Source organism: Chelon labrosus, assembly GCF_963514085.1.
Source record: "Chelon labrosus genome assembly, chromosome: 11".
Classification (NCBI taxonomy): Eukaryota; Metazoa; Chordata; class Actinopteri; order Mugiliformes; family Mugilidae; genus Chelon; species Chelon labrosus.
This window is the reverse complement of record NC_140344.1, coordinates 16,761,471-16,782,183: the sequence shown is the minus strand read 5'-3', so window position 1 is coordinate 16,782,183 and position 20,713 is coordinate 16,761,471. Positions and strand designations below refer to the sequence as shown.

The 20,713-nt window shown below is 42.5% G+C and overlaps 2 protein-coding genes across 2 annotated transcripts; both read left to right on the top strand.

Annotated features, from left to right (window-relative positions):
- The first annotated feature begins 18 nt into the window (after nt 1-18).
- ppp6r2b (protein phosphatase 6, regulatory subunit 2b) lies at nt 19-14,694 on the top strand. The gene is made up of 25 exons (XM_084555483.1): nt 19-596; nt 1,876-2,046; nt 2,188-2,343; nt 2,441-2,539; nt 3,087-3,273; nt 3,818-3,955; nt 4,045-4,110; nt 4,239-4,351; nt 4,438-4,551; nt 4,771-4,891; nt 5,043-5,204; nt 5,292-5,522; nt 5,637-5,701; nt 5,791-5,906; nt 6,019-6,104; nt 6,201-6,278; nt 6,370-6,467; nt 6,550-6,607; nt 7,065-7,186; nt 7,288-7,460; nt 7,577-7,733; nt 7,959-8,038; nt 8,381-8,591; nt 10,201-10,335; nt 10,598-14,694. The coding sequence occupies exons 3-25, from the start codon at nt 2,216-2,218 to the stop codon at nt 10,629-10,631; spliced, it is 2,772 nt and encodes a 923-aa protein (XP_084411609.1). The 5' UTR covers nt 19-596; nt 1,876-2,046; nt 2,188-2,215; the 3' UTR covers nt 10,632-14,694.
- Nucleotides 14,695-15,066: 372 nt separating this feature from the next.
- On the top strand, nt 15,067-19,326 carry LOC311495855 (MOB kinase activator 2). Its single transcript, XM_084555484.1, has 5 exons — nt 15,067-15,556; nt 17,165-17,304; nt 17,431-17,527; nt 18,352-18,476; nt 18,565-19,326. Exons 1-5 carry the CDS (start codon nt 15,474-15,476, stop codon nt 18,801-18,803), a joined length of 684 nt encoding a protein of 227 aa, XP_084411610.1. The 5' UTR covers nt 15,067-15,473; the 3' UTR covers nt 18,804-19,326.
- Nucleotides 19,327-20,713: the final 1,387 nt, after the last annotated feature.

Here is a 20,713-nt window from a genome sequence, read left to right as displayed (position 1 = left end):
TTAACAAACAAACAATAACAAAGTGCCAAATGTACAAAAAGAAAAAAAAAAAAAAGATTAAGAAAATAAGGACAGTCCCTAAATTTGTCGCACGGTCTACAGCCAGAAGCTATTTAATTTCTTGTACTAGTGAATTTGTCTTTGAATTTTCTTAATTCATACTTTGAGTTTGTGAACTTTAAGGTTTGTTTACTATCATATTGAAAGAAAAATGCATGTTAAATATTACTGCAGCATGTGATGCTGTTTTTTTATTGCAGTTTTTTTTTTTTTTTCAGATTTACGTTGACACAGATGGCAGGCAGCTGAACTTTAGATTTTAGAAAGTCGTCGTTTTGATTTTCCAAACATTTCATATTTATTTTTTTTGTTGTTCCCTGACTGCTGAATGGTAATTTGCACTGTGTCAACACAGCCCCTCTAGCAGGCCAGCCTGGCTACCGTATAACGGCAGTGTGACATTGCAACCGGGGAAGGGTTAGCTAACAACGCAGTCATGAACGGGCAGCCACGGGCCTCCGGGTGACCTGACAGCACAAAGTCGCCGAGTTGCCGTCCAGTTTACAGATGACAGCTGATAAAATAATGCACTGAAGGTAACAGCCGCTCGTCTTTTGGGTAGAACAACACCTAACCTAACGTAAACCCTGTACGAGCCGCGTCGCTTGTCAAGTGGTCGGAAGACTGACGCTAGCTCTGAACCAGGAGGATGTCGTCCCAGCGCTTATGTACTTAGCCCCGCAACCGGCGATAAATAACTGACCTATATTAGCTTTTAATCTACACGTCCTCCGTTTGAAATAGTTTGGTAGCGCTAGCAAGGCGAGTGAGGCATCGCTAGCGGACTGGTTTTAACGATCTACGTGCACGGTAAGTGAAAGGCACCGTCGTTTTTCGAGCTGCAGACACCGAAAAAAGGAGCTAAGTTGCAGGGAGTTGCGTGGACAAGCTAACTAACACGAATTCACACGGATACGACTGTTACCGTGTTACAGCTAATTTCCGTTAATAGCTAGCTGGAACCGCTTCCAGTTAATCTCAGGACGCCTCATATGGGCCTGTGGTAAAGATGGCCAAGGCTGTGCTGTAGTATTGCATTTAAAATCCAGTAATAGCTATTGAGCAATGATGGATTTATATATATATATATATATATAAAAAAAACCTTGTGCCCTCAAAAAGGCACCTGGTTAGCGTCAACATGTTTGTTCAAGGGATGTGAGGCTGCACGAGAATCGATAATGTTTTGCTGTCAATATCAGTGGTGCCTGAATGAGTTTGTTGTGTTGAAGCCTTAATTTAAGATGTGAAATGGTAAATTAACCTCTTGTTCTTGTGTGTGTGTGTGCTGACTTTGAACGTGAGGACTATACATGGACGATTCCCATCTAATACATAATAGACTGAATCATAGGCCAGGTTTATTAAGATGAATCCATTATTGTTGCTGTGGCCTGATTTGCCTCAGAGAGCTGAACTTAAAACCAGTATATAAAACCTGTCTCAATAAATATTACAGCTACTATCACCCCTGCACCGTGTCTCGAGTTTGCTCTCTATAGTAACACGGATGTCAACATGCAGTCGTACTCTCTGAAGTATTGCAAATACTCACTTTATTTAATATTATTCTTCTCTGTCTCCAAACATTATTTGCTTATGTAACTGGATGTGTGAGGCCTTCCTCAAATCAATCTCAAGGCAGATGTGCAGCACTAACTCAATTACAGATGCACTGCTTCCTGCTTTTTTTTTTTTTTTTCTCTGAGTGAGGCGTGCAAGCCCAGTCGCTCTGAATTAACCTTTTCTTCTGGCTCTAAAGAGCAAATAGTTCAGTAACAGTTGTTGTCTCTTATATGTTCTCGTTTTTTCCAGGCTGAGGGCAGTCTCTTCAGAGTTTGTGTGTCTGCTGTGAGTATGAGAAAAGTGGGTGTGCCGTGGCTGTGTGAATTTGCTGATGCTCACTGATGTACAGGCCATGCGGTATCTGTAAGGGAAATGGCTGTTTAGCGAGACCAAACTGAGGATACCACTCCTTGTCCAAACGTAAGAGCGTTCACACAGACAGTACCTAGAGTTTGATAATACAGCATGAAGTTAAAAATACTGTCATTCATAAACTTATAACATGCATTCTGCTAAAGGCATGATACCGCTCTAAGCGCCACATCCTCTTGTGGTCAACAGCTAAGTGTATGTTACGGTGACGTCAGTCATGTTTTGGAAGTTCGACCTACACACGTCCTCTCATCTGGAGGCTTTACTGGACAAGGAGGATGTCACACTCCTTGAGCTCATGGATGAGGAAGATGTGCTGCAGGAGTGCAAGGCCCAAAACCGGAGGTCTGTATTTGTTAGCTATAATTTCATGTCGGTATTTAGTCACTTTTGATATCCTCTACTAACTGGTTCCTCTTTTCTTACCATCATGGATGTGTAGACTTCTCCTGTTCTTGTGCCAGGACCAGTGCATGCAGGAGCTGGTTCGTATGATCACTACAGAGCCCCCTGCTGGTGGAGAGGAGACCAAGCGCTTCAAGTAGGTTCACTTATATAAAATATGCTGATGTTGTAAACGTTATCCTGGAAAGATGTGTCCTGATTTGTATCTCTTACCTGCCGCTTTATAATAGAGCCTAGTCCTGAAAAGAGCTCATATTTGTTCAAATAATTTGAATCCAACACGGTACAGCTGTGGAGTAGTGGTTAGAGGAGCAGCTTGGGACCGAGGGGTCCCGCCGTGTCCATGGCTGAGGTGCCCTGAGCAAGCATCTAACCCCCAAATTGCTCCCTGGGCGCAGTCCTTAGAGGCTGCAGCACACTGTTCTAACAGTACACACTGCTGTGTGAACAAATGGATGGGCCAAACAACAGGAACTGCAATTTCCCCATTGTGGGACAATTAAGGGTTAAACTTATTGTTATTATTAAACCACTTATGACGCATTTAAAAAAACAACAACTACTTAATTGCTTGTTTTTTTTCCAGTTTTCCTTTTAGCACAATAAGTGCTCCAACTTGAAAATGAGATGTTTTTGTTCCTGCCTCATTTTACTGCAAGTAGCGTTCTCTTCGTTTATTACAGGTATTCAAATATAGCGTGTGAGCTGTTGACATGTGATGTGGGAGTGATCAATGATAAGCTGGGTAATGAGGAGCCTCTGCTGGAAACTCTGTACGCCTTCCTGGAGCAGCCATCCCCACTTAACCCCCTCCTGGCATCTTTTTTTAGCAAGACAATTGGGAACCTCATCGCACGGAAGACTGAGCAGGTAACACGCGCTCACGCACACACACGGGTACATCAAAGGGCATACTCGAAGAAAGATGACAGCTACATTATTGTGTTGCTGTGATTTTTTTTTTTCTCAAAGTCTGGGGGAGCTTATTGCATGGTAATAGAAATTCTCACAAAACAAGTCACTCTCACCTGAGTTGCCGATAAGGTTTTGTTTTCCTTGAAATGCCAGCATGCAGACGTGCCAACACACAAAGCCATGCACATGGCTTTAACTCATGAGTGATTAGATTACTTCAAGGCCTTATTATCTAGCAAATCCAGGTGAACATATCTTGTTCTGAAAGAAAGATTTTGAAGTCATTGGTACTTGCACGTAGTCAGGTTTTTAAAATATTTGCATTTGTTCTTTCTTTTGTCTCCTGAAAATGTTGGAGGTGACAGAATGCAGTTTAAGTAGTGCTGCTTGAATATATTATATTTTTTCCTAATCAGAAATAACAGTGGACATTGTTGACACTAAGGTTGCATGATCTTGTCCTAATCGTTCTATTTCTCCTGCTCACTCTTTTGTTTAGGTGATCAGTTTCCTGCGACGAAAGGAGGGATTCCTTTCCTTGGTCCTGAAGCATATTGATACGTCAGCCATGATGGATGTGCTCCTACGCCTTATCAGTTGTGTAGAGCCACCCCCTCTTCGACTTGAGACTCTTACGGTGTGAGACAAATGGACCAAAAATCTCATACTTATGTTTTTTAAACTCTGATTTTCTGTGCAGTTATAATTTGATATTTCTCTCAACAGTGGTTGAATGAACAGAAACTGGCTCAGAGACTCATAGAACTCATTCACCCTGAGAGAGATGAGGAGGTAGGAGAGAATTTTAGATCTGTATATGACCAAGTAGATCATTTTGTAATTAAAATGTACACTCAAAAGCACTTGAAGACAGTGTATAGGCTTAAACGTCTACATGTTTTCATTCTTTTTCCTCACAGAGGCAGTCCAATGCATCTCAGACTTTGTGCGATATTATTCGTCTGAGCAGAGACCAGGCCAATCAACTCCAAGAGATTTCACAGCCTGACCCTTTGCTGACAGTGCTGGAGTCGTAAGTGAAAATATACGTGCATGCACCCATGTTCACGCTCTTTAAACAGGTTGCAGAGGCAGTGTCATGCTCTCGTGTTTCTACAGGCAAGAGTGTGTGGAGCAGTTGTTGCAGAATATGTTCTCAGGAGAGAGGACTGAGAGCTGTATCGTCAATGGGATTCAAGTTCTTCTCACCCTGCTGGAAATCAGGAGGCCTGTGTGAGTGAGAGACTTTAAATGCATTTTAAATATTGTATAAGCTATGCTATCAAAATCGACTTTACAAAGATCACAAATGTCATTTTTTCTTTGACCGCAGGCCTTTACTATTTATCCAAACTTGTATCCAGAGCAAGGTTGCATCATTGGCCTTGTGTTTCTCTATTAGACATCTATTTCCTCTTTTAGATATGTATTTTCTGTCTGTGTGTATGACAGGGTGGACGGTGTAATGGATGCTCAGGGATTCGAGAGAAGTTACACTGTTAATAGCAGCATTTTGCTGGCCATACAGCCACACCTGATACACTTCCACCAGCTACTTCTGGAGCCACCCAAGGTACCTGAATCAAGATATTATCATTTGTAGTTGTAGTACGAGAGGATATATTACACATCATCGATAAATTTAGTCATAACACCTGTTTACCGCTAAAGCTCTAATTGGTGACCCATGTATTTCTTTGTCCCCTACATCTGTGCATTTTTAGCGGGCTCCTATGCTGACCTCCCTGGGTGTGCTGGAGGAACCATTGGGAAACACACGTCTGCACGTGGCCAGACTAGTGGCCTCTCTGCTTTATACCAGCTCTGCAAGCCACGCAGTCGTAGCACAGGAACTCTGCAGACTCAATACAATGGATCTTCTTTTGGTAAATGAGCAAACACGCTGTCATTTTTTTAATTTCAAAGTGCAGTATTGAGAAAGTGACAGATGTCAAATGCATGCCCCTTTTCAGGATTTGTTCTTCAAGTACACATGGAACAACTTTCTGCATCTCCAAGTGGAGCTCTGTGTTGCTGCCATCCTCCGGCCCTGTGCCCATGAAATGAGACTTCAGCCTGGTTTGGTTTCGCATGAAAAACTTAAGCAGCAAGACGCACCGCAAGAACAGGATTCAACTGAGACCCCGACTTCTGAACCTTCAGTCACCCCTGAGAACTCTGCACATAACTTAATGGTGACTCATGTAGGTGTTTCTGCTTATGTTTGAATTAAGAGGCGTATGTGTCATTTGATCTTATTTAGTAGTCAGTATGGCACCTTTTTGTGAATTTAAACAATTATTTTTGTCTTTTACCAGTTGTTTCAGCACTGCCACCTGGTCCCAAGGATTCTGGAGGCTTGGGAAGAGAATGATAAAATGCAGTAAGTAACCTTGAGATCTTGACACGCTGTTGTTTTTGGTAATAGGTGGATTTTTTTCGGGTTTCTCTTAAGTGTTGTTCTTTGTTCAGGTCAGAAGGTGGTATGAGAAGAGGGTACATGGGACATCTGACCAGGATTGCCAACACTGTAGTGCACAACTTGGAGAAAGGACCGGTTCACACCCAGATTAGTAGCCTCATCACAGGTGTGTGTTGGGCATGTGCACTGATTCCTGTGTACATGAAAGCAAAAGTAGGCATCGATCCTGCAGGAGTATTGCTTCCATAATGATGTTGTTGTTGTGTTTCTGGATGTAGAGCTGCCAGAGGACTACAGAGGGCGCTGGGAAACCTTTGTGGACCAGACACTGTCAGAGACAAATAGAAGGAACACCATAGACCTGGTAAACCCTCACACATTCACATCTACAGTATTTAGCAGCCATTTATAACTGTACTCACGTTTAAATTTTAAACACTGCATTTATATTCGTGTCCAGATTGGCACTGGAAACCCGCGTCCTTCCTCAGAGGATGATATGGAGAGCCCCTTCCCTAAAGAGCTGACAATACAGCAGGTATATGCAAATAAAGCCAGAGTATAAATATGTAGGGCTTCCGTGATGAGCGATGGTTTTCTAATTATTCTTGTCACAATGTGTTTTTTAGGCTTTTTCAGACTATCAGATCCAGCAGATGACTGCTAACTTTGTGGACCAGTTTGGATTCAATGATGAGGAGTTCACAGATCATGATGACAGCATTGGGTAAATAACTGACATCATCCTTTATGCACCATTGTGTTATATTGATTATGGTTTGACTGAGTGATTCTTACTCATACTGCAGGGCAACGTTTGACCGGATTGCAGAGATCAATATCAACATTGATGCTGGCCAGGACACCGTGAGTTTATTTAGATTTTTTTCCAGACATTTGTACTAAAATTGTATTTCTTTATTTCTTACTCTGGTCTGTTAATTCTTAATGATTTGATTTTGTTTTGATTTGATTTGGATCCCCATTAGCTGATGCAGAAAACATCAGCTACTCTTCCTGGGGTCCACACACAACATATAACAGACAAGAAATCAACATACAAACAAGAATTCAACATACAAGACAATAGATATAAAACAGGAAAAGAGTAAATGCTTTTCCTGGGGTCCACACACTAAAACAAACAAGAAATCACAACAACAATAGATAGGATGACAGAAAGGAAAAAAAAAAATAAAATAAAAAATGTCTTTCAGCCACAAGGGGGCGGAAATTAATCAAAGCAAGCTTCACAAATGGCTGACTCGGGGATAAAAGAGAGGCGCTGAGCCCGTATTTAAATTATCTACCTGCCTTTTTGCAGACTAACACAGCTGTGTTTGAGGCCTGTTCCAAGGAGAGGATTCAGCCCTTTGATGACGATGAAGAGGACATATGGGAAGAGAAAGAGATCAACTATGCAACACAAACTAAGTCCCGGAACAGGTAGACAAAATCCCTAAATAGAGATGCTCTCAACATGATGATTGTATTGCACTAGTTCAATCAGACATATTATTATTACTTAATATACTATTTGTTTTAAGGTTTGGTGGGTCACAGTCCCCCCAAGGCCAAGTAGCCAGTAAGACCTGTGAGAAGACAGGAGCTTGTGGCTCTGATGCCTCTGAAAGAGCAACAGACTCGGACTCTGAGGAGGAAGACCCTAAAGATGAACTGGATCCTTTCTCAAGTCAGGAGCAGACCGAGACCACTAAAAGTTAGATATTTTATAGCAATGCAGAATAGTTTTTTCTATATATTTATTTTGGAACTAAATTAGGATTTGAGCAGGTTTTTCATGTCGAGCGTGAATGTGATTCGTTTCCTTGTCAGGCACAGGTTGGGTAGCAGACTTTGGAGAGGTGAACTCAAAGGCTCCTGCAGCAGGTGTGGGCTTTGCAGCCTGGGACACTCCAGCCTCCCAACCAGCTGCAACAGAGGCAGAGGAGAAGGGATGGGCCAAGTTCACCGACTTCCAGCCTTTCTGTTGGTGAGTTTGGAAATGTAATCTATTTGAGAAAATACTTATGAATCAACACATTAAAGGATTGAGTGGTAAGTGAGAATATGCTATATTTTAAGAAGAGTCTAATGTCAATATAGTTTTCACACAACTCACACTTTCTTTTCTGTGGCTGCATTTTTATAATTAGTTTTTCGTTTCTTAGCTGCAAGTTGTTGTTTTTTTTTCATCTGCGTGAATTCTGTCTCCCAGTTCTGAAACAGGCCCCAGATGCAGCTCTCCCGTGGACTCAGAGCTCAGTGGATCAGACAACACCAAAGCAAACCAGAACCGTAAGTTGCTCCAGTATGACTGATAATATATAATACTGTAATACTATAATACTGACAAAGAAATTCAGAAAATACAAAATGGAAGTCATATATGTTCAGCTGCATAGGCAACAACATTGATGGGATGGATGCCTCTTGGGCTTTAAAATACTGCATTTTGAGTTTTACAATTTTTAACCAAAAATTGCAAATCCATATACAGAGCTTTTGTTTTTCTTAATAAGTTGCGACAGATTTGGGGGGGAAATGCATTTGGTCAGGATTAGAAACTAAAGGAAAGTGTCAGTGAGACTTAAATAAAGTCGCTTTCTCATGATATTTCTTCTTACTCATTGTCCACAGCGTGTGTGTGGAGTGTGTGCGTGGCAAGAAAAGCTCCACTCGTGGCATCAGACACCTCGTCGTCTAGCAGCTCCGACAGCGATGAGGAAGAAGGAAAGACAGAGTCCACATCCAGTGAGACGGTCACCACAGAGACCATCACCACCGGCGCTGGCAAAGAAACCATCCGGCTCACCATGGACGCCAAAAATGAAAGGGCGGTGTTCACCAGGTACTCTGTCTGTTGCAGTGTGAAACTCCCTTTCTCCCAGTGCAGTGTCAAGTGCTTTTATAGAGCCCTCTCTTCCCTTTTTCGTCCAAACGTTTTCCTGTAAAATTTTTACTTCCCCCTTCTCTGCTTCTCTTCTGATATCCTCCTCCTCCTGTGTGTCCCCTCCTCTCCCGTCTCCCCTTGACTCCAGAGTATTCAGACCTGCAGTCAGACGGTATGTTATGCTTGAGGTCCGGAAGTGTGGAATGCTTTCCTGAAGTTGTATGAAGGATTGCTGCATTTAACAGGATGTGGAGTAAAAATCCCTTGTGCCATAATTCAGGCCAATCCCAATTCATAAAAAATGCACTAACCCACAACTGGTTACTTGAAGAGAACCGATAGGAACATTCCTCTGCTAGGTTTGTCCCATATTCCCAACATGACTTTGCAATGCACAAACATCACGAAACAGTTCACTTTACATTTTTAGAAACATTTGTTACTTCCTTACTCATTCAGTTCATAGACTGTATTAATATGGACAATGTGCCGTCGCTTCCATCTTGCGACTGTGGAGCCAGAGTCTGCACATTACAGTCTCAGGGTGGAGCCAAGCAGAGCCGTGATATCAGTGACCTGACCGTACTCCCACCAGACTCACTCGTGTTTTTGTTTCTGTTACAAGGAAGTGTTGGATTATACACTGTATTTGTTTTAAAAAAAATTTATGACTCACGTTCCCACAGAACAGCTTTATGGAGCAGTTGGTATGGCAACTAGGGGTCGCCATTATGTCGCATCCTGTTTCTATAGCGTCAAAGGAACTAAAACGAAACTTATCTAAAAAAATGACTCTTAAGTTAACAACAGTTGATATCACGGAGGTGGAACTGGACAGGATGTTAACAACAGAAGTTCCTGTGGACATTAGAGAAGTTTGTCATGGCTTGACATTTCTGTACCTCCACAAAAGCTAATGTTTACATTCTATGTAAATGCATCAACATTATATGCATCAACATTATATTATCTACCTAAAATGACAGAAACCATTATGGAAAAAAATTTTTGATGTGTATTTTAGCCACCAGGGGGAACTCTGCTTGCTGTGGCTTCACTTTTGAGGAGCAGTTCTGCAGTCCATCTTTATACAGTCTATGATTCAGTTACACACAAAAAAAAGATAATCCTTTTCTCAATAATAATACTGAAAGTACCCAAGTGGATATGATTTGTTTTCATTCAGAGCACCATTACCACTAACAGCCAGATAGCATGCTGTGAACAAAGGTTGCTACCAATCCGACATATCAACATGCTAACAAACGAGTACATTAATTACCAAGTTACTAACAGTGCACCAGCAAGCATGCCACAGTCAAACAGATCCTTATTTGAGACCCTCAGCTCAGCTCGGTGTGATTTGGGTCAGTCAGTCAAGAGTCAAGAGGATGGGGAATGCACAAGTTGCTATAAGAGCTGGGCATGATAATGACCAGTGTGCGCAGACCAGGTAACTGTGGGGAGACTTAGCTAACAGCAAAAGCTAGCATCTATTTCTGTACTCCTGGCCATCTTTATATAAGCTTCTTTACAACTGTTTTTTTTGTTTGTTTGTTTTTTTCAGCGACGCGGATAAGGTGCCAGTAGAGGGACTGTCCATCAAAGACAATGAGAAAGAAAGCGACAAAGGAAATAAACATGGAAGCTCTCCCAGCCCGATTACCGCCAGTCCAAGTAACCAGTCAGCTGCTGTCACACAGTAAGTGTGTATGTTTTGTATACAGCTCATCGGAGGAGGGATGAGATCACCACGCACAATGATTCATCTCTGTTAAAGCAGCTAAAGAGTCTTTAGCCAAGATAACCTGTAGGTTTTCACATTCTGGTTCTTATTCTGATAGTATCTTATTTGTTGTAGTGAGATTTTACCCACCTGATTAAATCCTGTAATATGAGGACACAGCTACATTAGTCTGTGTATGTTAATGTATTGCATTACCCTTTTTATTTTTACCTTACAGAGAGACGCAGTCGTCCGCTAATGGGCCAGCCTAATGACGCGGTATAGACACACACTTCATACCTGATCATTCAACTCAGCCATGCCACCTTTGCTTCCGGTTAGCAGCCCTCCAATGCTCATTTTTGTGTAAAGACATGTAAGTGAATGGAAGATCCTCAGCTCTGAGGTCAAACTGTATTTCTGTCGGATATCAGAAATCTCCACGTCAGCGACGTCTCTACTGCACCTTCGTGACATGATCATGACTGAATTGCTTCAAGATGAAATGTATGTACATTTCATTGTGCCAGACACCCGAAAGCCAAATTGTGTTATACTCTATATGAACTTTTCACAATGCACCCCTTCACCCCACTATCCACAAGGTGACACAGAGCGTGCCCGCTGCACTTTAATTCTAAGAAAACATTTAAGTGTGAAATTCGACCTTTTTAATAAATTCAGCATCAGATTTTCAGATTATTTGAGCCTGTCTGCGCTCTGGGCATTAAATCACAGCCCAGTGAATTTTTATAGCAGAGCATTTGACTGTTTACACTTTAGTAAAGACAACTGTATTCAGATAATCAGCCAAGATTACTAAAGCCAAGATGCTTGCAAAGATAGCTAGCAGCTTTTTTGTTTTCAGGATTTCAGTGTACGTGTCAGTCGGACGGTTTAGTAGTGCAAATGTCTGAGTGATAATTATTTGGCTTGTTTTTCCCCTCACATGCCACCTAGATCATTTCCCGGTCAAGTATGATTTTATTTGTTTAGGTCACATGGGAAACAAACGCTCTCTTTTTGTTCACTTGGTGCGTAAGAGTAGGGAGGATCATGTGTCCTCCTCTGACATGTAGTTTAGAGGTGTGTGTGTGTGCTGCTGCTGTATTCATGCGTGTAAACGTGTATGCGTGTGTGTGTTTGAGCTCTGTCTGAGGTACAGAGTGTATTCTCAGGTCTAAGGAGAGGTATGCAGATACAAAGAAAGCACACCTGTGTAACACGCACACACACGCGCACACAATACACGCATGTACACGCAGCCACGTCTGCAAACACATGCAAAAAAATTAAAAAATAATATGACACAGTGACGTGCGCATTCATACCACCCTCAGAGCTGTTTAAATGTAATATTGTGAAATTTGAACCTGTATTAGGTTGTGGCTATTCTTGGTAATATGTAAACGTAATATAAATGTAAACAGTATATATAAACATTATATCTATTTTTGGAATAAATCCAACGTACGGAAAGGCGGTTGTTTCGCGGGTTGCAACGTGTGTATCGTATGTGTGTTGTACTGTTGAAATGAGGCAATAATGATGTCTGTGTTTCTGTTAATAGGCCAGCATCAGTTCCTGTTCCTTTGCTACATGCTTCCTACGCGGAGGTTTAAGGAGCGTGCATGTTGAGAACGCGAGTGGGTCGGGTCGTCTGCAGTACGTCTTCCGTAACGTTTACTTTACTACGATACTTCTTGTTCGTTACAACTTGGGTCTTATTTTCAGTCTTTTTTTTAAACCAGTTACAAGATATTTTAAAACATTTTAATTTCATTTTAAAACACCTAAAAACCCTCCATACGCCTTACCTCGTGTCCCACTGCTCCGAGTGTACTCACTTGGATCGTTTAAATGCAGAAGAAGACTAACAAATTAAGCTAATTTGAGTATAATTTAGTCAAATTAGGATGTGAAAACAAAGGTGAGCATTAAAATAATACCTAAACTGCCCGTCACAGTTTAGGATGAAAAAGAGCAGCGTCGTCTGTAAAGATTCTCAGTTGTCCAGGTCATGATAAATCTGAAACAAAGCTGAAACAAAGGCAAGTGGTTGAGGTTTCTTGAAGACATTTCTATAAAACTTAACAGCCTGCTGAAGAGGCCACTTAGAGGCAAGGTGAAATGTCTTCAAGGAACCTCAAAGAAGTCCCGTTGCCTCTGTTTTAGCTTTTCTTTTGGATGTAGATGTTAGATTTTTATCATATCATTTGTGTTCACAAATTCTTCCTCATTTAACTGGGGATTAATAACGACTAGGTGTGGTAATTAATACAATTAATACTGTAATCAACTGACGAACTATTTTTATAATCAATTTTCAGGGGAGAAAATAACGTATGTTGACTGATTTTAGCTGCTGTCTTTGCAGCTTTAACCATATCTTTGGGTTTTAGTTAAGTAAATACAAACTATTGCGTGGCATCAGCTCGGGTTGTACTGCTATTTTTTTTTTTTTTTTTTTTTTTTTTACTCTGTCTTGACAGTTTATCACCTAATCAAAAAACAAAACAAAAAAAAAAAACTTGGTAGGTTAGTAGTGTCAGATTTTCTGATTTTTCTACATTTAGATTCAGTGTCACTCAGCAAATCCGCTGCTTATCTTACAGCTTTAACAAACGCGCTGAATGCCTTTTCCTTCCTGATACATCATTTTGCAGATAGTTTGGATATTTTACATTCATATCTACGCGCCAGCCGTCTCGTTCTTCCTGTTGATCAGTGTAACGCGTGCCGTCATTGGCAGGATTGTGTGCGGCATACTTGAGAAATTAAAGAGATGCAGCCGCTCCATAGGGTTTCTATAGGTCAGAAGCTTCACGCTGAACCTGCAGTCAATAATGAAAGTAAGCATCAGTTGTTCCGGTGATTGTCGCTAAATTGCCTCGTGACATTTCCTGTTATCAACATCTCGTTTTATGCAACGTGGGCGTCAAGGCAAAAAACTGTGAAAACATAACCCGAGTTGTAACTGACCAGAATTATCCTTTAAACTTGCGCGTGCCAGACAGTCATGCTTTACTTTCTCCTCGTCTCTCTCTTTCTCAGGGCAGGAGTTGACTTTAATTGCATATATGCCTATGGAACAATTTACATAGATGGTTGTATTTATTTTAAGAAGCACTTTTTCGAGAAGCACTTTTGGTTTGTATTTGGTGACGCTGAGTGCCACCACATTGTTCCCTTCTCAAAGAGGCGGGAATGTTTGACTTGAACGAGTGAATCATGTAGAATACTTTTTTTCTTCGATGCTTTCTGCCAAAGTGTGTCTTCCCACCGGTTTACAACTGGGTATCCACATCTGTGAAGTGGTCTCCTTTCTTTGCAGTGGTCTTACAGGCTTAGATCTGTCTTTGTTTGATCCCTCTCTCCTGTTTTTTTTTTGTTTTTTTTTTAAAGTCACGGAGTTATCAGCATGAGGAGAGGATGACACAAGGAAGACTTTGAAGAGTCAACTTAGGCCGCAGCCAGCTTTCATGTGATGTGTTCTTTGAGCTGTTTGAAGTAGAACTACGCAGAGAGAGCTTCGATTGCTTTTTTGTCAGGGTTAGGAGAGAAAAAATAGGGCTGCTCATTTCGTCAAGGTCGTGTACAGGGTCAGAATATTTCACCCCCTCCTTCGCCCAGGCCTGAGCACCGCTTCTGACTCTCACCGTTGTGTTTGTATGTGTCCCCTTTCACCTTGAGAGTGCGCAGTATAGCTACGGGTAGGTTTTCATTTTACGCATCATGTCATGGGGTACGATAAAGTCATCTTTAAGTGCCGTTACGTTTGCACATTAGCCTCGTTCACCTCGTTGGGTGTGTGCTGTATTGTACAGTGTGTTCCCAAAACTTTAATTGAGAAACCCGTTGCGTGTGACTTACACTGCAGCCATTTCAACGTGTTTTTTTTTCCCCCTTTCTCACATTATAGCTTTTGGGTAAGTGTGCGTGTGTGAGGGAAGTTATGGGAATCGAAGGCTGTGTTGTTCATTTTTATTTTTATTTTTTTGTAAAGCAAACTGATGCTGGTGGGTTTTTTTCCATTTAGAGAGTAATGTGTCTGTTACTTGTTGTCAATTTAGCTTGTAAATTCAGATATGAACCTAATAAATATGTCAAAGAAGAAGCATGAGCCTCTGCTTGTCTCACACCTACAGCCTGCTGTAAAAGCGCGCATACACTATAAACACGGGGCAGAGAGGGAACAGGATTGTTTGCTTAAGGGGCAGGTGAGAAAGAGGATTATGTTGCTTCCCTGTCCATAATACATGTCTACTACACAGTACTCTCAAAATCAATGCTGCAGCCTTCTCACTGCAAACATTAACCTGCACGTCACATACACTAGAAGTGCTGCAGGCACAAGTGAACTCATGTAACAGAGGGGGGGGGGGGGGACGTAAAGACCCCTCTTTTGTGTTCATACTCTTCTCATATTCTTAACAGTTTTCATCTCTCGGGCATATCTATATATCGTTGCCCTTACACCTGCGGGTGTGTGGTTTCATTCCTCGGCTTGAGATGTGTGTCATCGCATTCCTATGTAGTCTGAGCCCACACAACACACCAGCTGCCCGTTTTCCATATTTTCCATCTCTTTCCACATCTGCACTTTAAAAGTAATTTTAAAAAAAACACCTTTGTCATCTGCACCTGCCTGCTGTCCCTACATTTGAACAGAGCGCAGTGGGTGGAAAATGGAAAGAAGGCGGAGTTGTGGTTTTTTTTGTTTTTTTTTTTAACTTTAAATGGGTTGTGGAGAAACCTGCCTGTCTGCTTGGAGCTGAGAGAGGAGGAGCCTGCGGGGTGTGGGACTCCAGACAAAGGAGGCATAAACACACTGACACTGGATCACTGGAGCAAAAGGAGAAGAAGACGACTGGAACGCTTCCCTTCACAGGGGAAGAGACGACCCCTCAACCCCTGGACTACTTTTGTTGTGTTTTGGAAAACTTTGTGTGTGTTTATCAGCTGTATGGATCTGATCGTGGGCTGAGAGATGTTTGTGTTGGAGCAGCGGTTGCCATATGTTCCCCATAGTGTGTAGGCGTGTGTGGGTTGGTGTGTCTGGGATGGAAAAGTGGGGCTGGCACGACCAACAGCTCCTCTCTTAGCTTTACGCCATGGGGGGTTGCCATAGTTACCCCTCGGCTACGAAGGCGGACGAGAAGACTCTTCACCCTTCTGACTTCAGTAATGAGAAAAGGTAAGTTTTGTTTCTCATTTCGCAACCGCCTCCTGACGTTTGCTGCATATCAGGAAATCTGTTTTGAATTTCCACCTTCAGCCTTTACTCGGCCGTGCTCCTGTGTTTTGAAAGGATAAAAGAGGAAGTTGGAGTAATATCTAATTATGGTGTGGGAGAAACCTGACTAAAAAGCTGGCCGCACATGGGTTACTGAGGAATGTTCTCCAGATAAGAGAGTGTGTGTGTGTGTGTGTGTGTGTGTGTTGCATATTTGCCTGATGCCATCAGTAATGGTGGATTCCTCTAACAGTGGGAACACATGTCGAGAAGTGGTTTGAACCCATTTGAGGAAAAGACGCAGCGAAAATGGGTTTTATCTCAGTTTACTATGCAAATGTTTGCTCTTGGAGGAATCTTTTACAACCAGCTGGCCGCCGCCGAGGCTGTTTATTTCACCGTCACGGCAGAGAGGAAGGTTAACAGATGGCCAAGAGCAGGAGAGCAGGGTCAGAGAGGAGTGTGTTTGCACACAAACACAACATTACAAGTAGCTCTGGGCTCATTGTGTTTGTGTGCTGACAACAGGTAGCCAAGAGGCGGTAGTGGAGTTGATATCACGGAGGTGGAACTGGACAGGATGTTAACAACAGAAGTTCCTGTGGACATTAGAGAAGTTTGTCATGGCTTGACATTTCTGTACCTCCACAAAAGCTAATGTTTACATTCTCTCCTGTCACTGTTCCTCCCTCTCTGTCCCATCTGACCTTTACTTTGAACAAAGACCTCCTGTTTAAACCGTTAAACAAATTCTCCCTGCCCGGCCCTCGCACACACACACACACACATATACACCCGAGGGGGGAGTGAAACCCCACAGAGAGCGCTGTGTTTTCCTTATCACAGCAGACAAGGTCACACCGAGTAAACCCTCAGCTGCCGTGTGTGTGTTGACATCTAAAATCTAAGCGTGGTAGCTGCCCGGTTTGCCGCACTTTGAGACCTTTAATGCAAAGCGCTGTCTCTTTAAAAGACTACCTCACCTCTCTGCTTTGAATAAAGTCAAATCTTGGTGCCAGCTTGACTTTCCAGTACACGTACCAGTGTGCAGGCATCATTCGCTCCCGCGCACTCACGCTCTTTCGTTGTCACAAGTTCCAGCGTTGCCGATTATACGGCTCTGCCTGCAGCTTATCAGTAGGTATACGAGCTGATGTAGGAAAGAGAAGGTTTTTTCCTGGAGCCAGCAGGCCTCGGCGCTCAGCTCCACATTATCTTGCACAATGTTTCCGCTCTTTGCTTTGCAGCCCTGACCATTGCAGCAGTCAGCTTCATTACCAGTAATTACTCTGGCTCTGTATTGACTGCCTTCATCACATTAACTGCTGCTCTATTGGATGTTCAGGTCTGCAGTGTTACAGCGGAGTTAGTATGTTGTGTGCCAGCCAGCCAGCCAGCCAGCCACACAGGGCAAGACAGATGAGAGAGGGTAAAACGTCTTATCCATCGACTGCAGCAGGAGTAATTAAATCCGCTGGCCTATTGGTTGTTTTACACAGCGATACTTTCTGTCTCCCAGTCTTCCTCTTTCTGTCTCTGCTTCATTAACCCCCGCGCTGTCTTCCCAAGGGGAATTAATAACAATAATCAGGAAGAGAGGCCCTATCTGCAGCAGCAGTACGTGTGCCAGCGCATCACACACACGGACATCTTCACCCTCATAGCGCTGCCGCCTGGCGTCGACAAGGCCGAGTGGCTTGCCAGCAACAGTAAGTACTAACAGATTTCGGCTTGGACCCCTCTTTCTCCCGCCCTTCATCCTCCCCTGCACAAACTGCCAAATAAAAGAATAGTATGTGCAAGCTGTAATGACTGTCCGCTTAAATTTCTTCCAGCTGTGGCGTTCTTCAAGCATATAAACCTGTTCTCCAGCGCGCTGTCAGAGTTCTGCACTCCCAGCACCTGCCCCAATGCCTGTGGACCGGGCAACACGTGAGTTACTGAGCGTTATACGGTAGTGCACGCACCAGCAGCGCAGATGCCGAGGGTTTTATTTGCCAAGGTGGGTCCTCAAACAACGGCATTAAAGAACGGTGCCAATGTAAACTGTTGACATTGAGGAGTATGAATTAGTAACCAGGATGTTGTTTCTGAAAAGACGTCGCTGCCGAATCTATTCACCTCGATAACTGTGTTGTTATACACAGTGACGATGCTACAGCGCAAATGGAGATAACAGAGAAGATGGAGCAACTTCTCGTCTATAATCAAAGCTTAACATGAGTCATGATTGATTTTAAGTAAATTTCTGACTCTGGAAAAAGTTGTTTAACACACACACTCATCTCACACAATCTGTTTATTAGCTTTAAAGGGTAATTCAGGTTCATTTCAACCTGGCATACTTCCCTTTAATGTTAAAATTGTGGCTCTATACTCTACCCGTCACGCTTCCTATAGAGTTCCACCAATCATTTTTGACTTGAAGTACGCACAGAAATTATCAGCCTTAAATGGCCATTTTGCTAACTCAAAACGGGATCTCCATCTGGCTGGCTGACCTAATTACTGGCACATTCATCCATTCACTCACATGATTTGTTTACGCCTGTAAAGGTTGACTCTGGAAAATCGGATATATGCAAACAGAGACAAATAAACCAGAATTAAACCTTTGCTTAGAATTCATACCCAGATCTCACGTTCTCTGTCAGCACATGGGTTTAATTTGTCGTCATCCATCACGGATTCTGTTGTTTCCATGCTGTAAACAGCCAGAATGTTATGTCTTGATGACTCCCTGTTGCTGTTGTCAGGGTTTATTTTTGGACTGACGATCACGGCAGGAAGCTGAAGTGCTCCGCTCCGCTTTACTTCGACTACGCCATGTCGTACATTCAGGATCTACTGACTGATGAGGATGTGTTCCCCACAAAAACAGGTGAATGCATTTATAAATCACACACGACGCATTCATGCTCGCGTCACGTCCCAGCTTCACTTTTAAGCCGCCATCTCTTTTTCCTCAGGTTCAGCGTTTCCGACCGGCTTCATCTTTCTGGTCCAGAAGGTGTTTTTGCTCTTGTTCAGGACTCTAGCTCACATTTACTGGGCTCATTACAGAGAGGCGCTCGCACTGGGCCTGCACCCGCACCTCAACACACTTTTCACGCACCTCACACTCTTCTGCCGGCATCACGCTCTGCTGGATCAGGAGGACATCGAGCCGCTGCAGGACCTCATCGCAGCTCTGGGACAGCAAGCCTGAAGTGAAAAAAGTCGAACGCAGATATCATACGGTCACTGTTCTCAACACACTCGTATTTATTTGTTACAGCTGGTTGTCTCTGGGCGATCTGGGCCAAACTTAAACTTCACGGCGCGGACTTTTTGGAAGACGAGTCTGGAAGTTGTAACACGACAGACAAGAAAATACAGACAGGAGTATCTGGCTCCTGTTATATATAGCTAATGTGTTTTTGTATGAAATTAATATTGCATGTTTTTTTGTTTTTTACATAATGGTGCACTGTTTTGTTTCTGATGAGGTCAAGATCTTCAAGGTCATTCATGTCTTCCTTACCGTAAGACACCATCATGAAAAATATTATCTTGTTTTTTTTTTTCTCTCTCTCTCTAAAAGAAAGACAGACAAGCCAAGCTGGTGCCATCATTGTATTTTGATGTGAATACTTTATAATCTCATCTGTAAAGAAACTGTCTTTCTGCATCTCCATGTATGATTCTGTACTCTATAATAAACATTTGTGCCATATTGCCTTTATAGTGGATTTAAAAATGATGATTACGTGTTTTTTTTTCTTTCTAGAAATTATTAAATGCAAAGGAGTGGAGAGGAGTGCGTTTGATTCTGAGGTTAAATCAGGAAGTCCTCAGGTACTTAGAAGCAGCGCCACCTGGTGTCTGCAGATCAATCCTACACGTATTATGTTCTACCTGCACATAGTGTTACTATATCTGACACCTACAGGGCTGTGTGTCAGACTGCAGCGGCATTAATTTCATTACAGATTTATGCTACCTCCGGGATCATTAGAGCTGGAGAGACAAATTAATTCTCTTTTAGTGGAGCTAAAAAAAACAAAAAACAAAAAAAATGCAACCTGTACATTTTTCACAGAATGGCTTAATGCTTAGATAGATAGATAGATAGATAGATAGACAGATAGATACTTTATTGATCCCGAAGGAAATTCAAACCTCCAGTAGCAGTAACATACATTCAGCTTCATGTCACTACAGCTATTAAACATACACCAATCAAGCGTAACATTATGATCACTGACAGGAGAGGTAAATGACATTGGTCATCTTGTGACAATGCAATGTTCTGCTGGGAAACCCTCATACCTGGCATTCATGTGGATGTTACTTAGACATGTACCACCCACCTAGACCAGACCATGCACCCCCACCCCATAGCAATGGCACTCCTTGATGGCAGCAGCCATCCCCAGCAGGATGCAGCCTGACACAGACACACACAAAAACAGTTTAGGAACAACTCAAAAAAAAACATGAACAGCACAAGGTGTTGACCTGGCCTCCAAATTAACTAGATCCCTGTATCTGTGGGATGCACTGGAACAAGCCTGATCCACAGAGGCCCCTCCCCTCAACCCACAGAACCCAAAGGCCCCCACTGACAACATTATGTTGCCAGACACCACAGGACACCCTCAGAAGGCCCATGTCCTGTTTTGGAGGCACAAGGGTGACCTACACGATATTAGTCATAATGTTATGCTATGTTATCTCTCCAGGACTTGCCTGAGAAGTACCTTAACATCATTTTTCCTTCAGGATCAAAGTAATTCAGTAATTAATTACAAACAATATCTAAATTGGCATGCTTTTCATTTCAAAAACATGAGCACATTCATCATTCAAAAATCCTAATGTTTATGGCACCGCAATGAGAATATCAGAATTTAAAAACCCTCAACATAGTGTAGACACTAAAACAACTCCATAGCTCCATTTTTGGACTTGTGCATTGTTTTATTGCGTACCGGTTTCTTGCTGCAAGCGGATTATTAACTGACTTTTGTTTAAAGCAGCTGCTGCTCTGCTTGTGGGTGAGGGTTAGTGGGTCTTTAAGAGTCTTTGTGGTTCATAATATGATCTGTGATCTCATACCATGTACCAAAAAAAACA

Excerpts from the sequence above, each read along its gene's own strand:
- ppp6r2b (XM_084555483.1), top strand. The coding sequence starts at position 2,216 with ATGTTTTGGAAGTTCGACCTACACACGTCCTCTCATCTGGAGGCTTTA. Across the intron at positions 5,907-6,018 it reads GATTAGTAGCCTCATCACAG|AGCTGCCAGAGGACTACAGA; the intron begins GTGTGTGTTGGG and ends TTCTGGATGTAG. Across the intron at positions 8,592-10,200 it reads GAAAGGGCGGTGTTCACCAG|CGACGCGGATAAGGTGCCAG; the intron begins GTACTCTGTCTG and ends TGTTTTTTTCAG.
- LOC311495855 (XM_084555484.1), top strand. The coding sequence starts at position 15,474 with ATGGGGGGTTGCCATAGTTACCCCTCGGCTACGAAGGCGGACGAGAAG. Across the intron at positions 17,305-17,430 it reads CGAGTGGCTTGCCAGCAACA|CTGTGGCGTTCTTCAAGCAT; the intron begins GTAAGTACTAAC and ends AATTTCTTCCAG. Across the intron at positions 18,477-18,564 it reads TGTGTTCCCCACAAAAACAG|GTTCAGCGTTTCCGACCGGC; the intron begins GTGAATGCATTT and ends CTTTTTCCTCAG.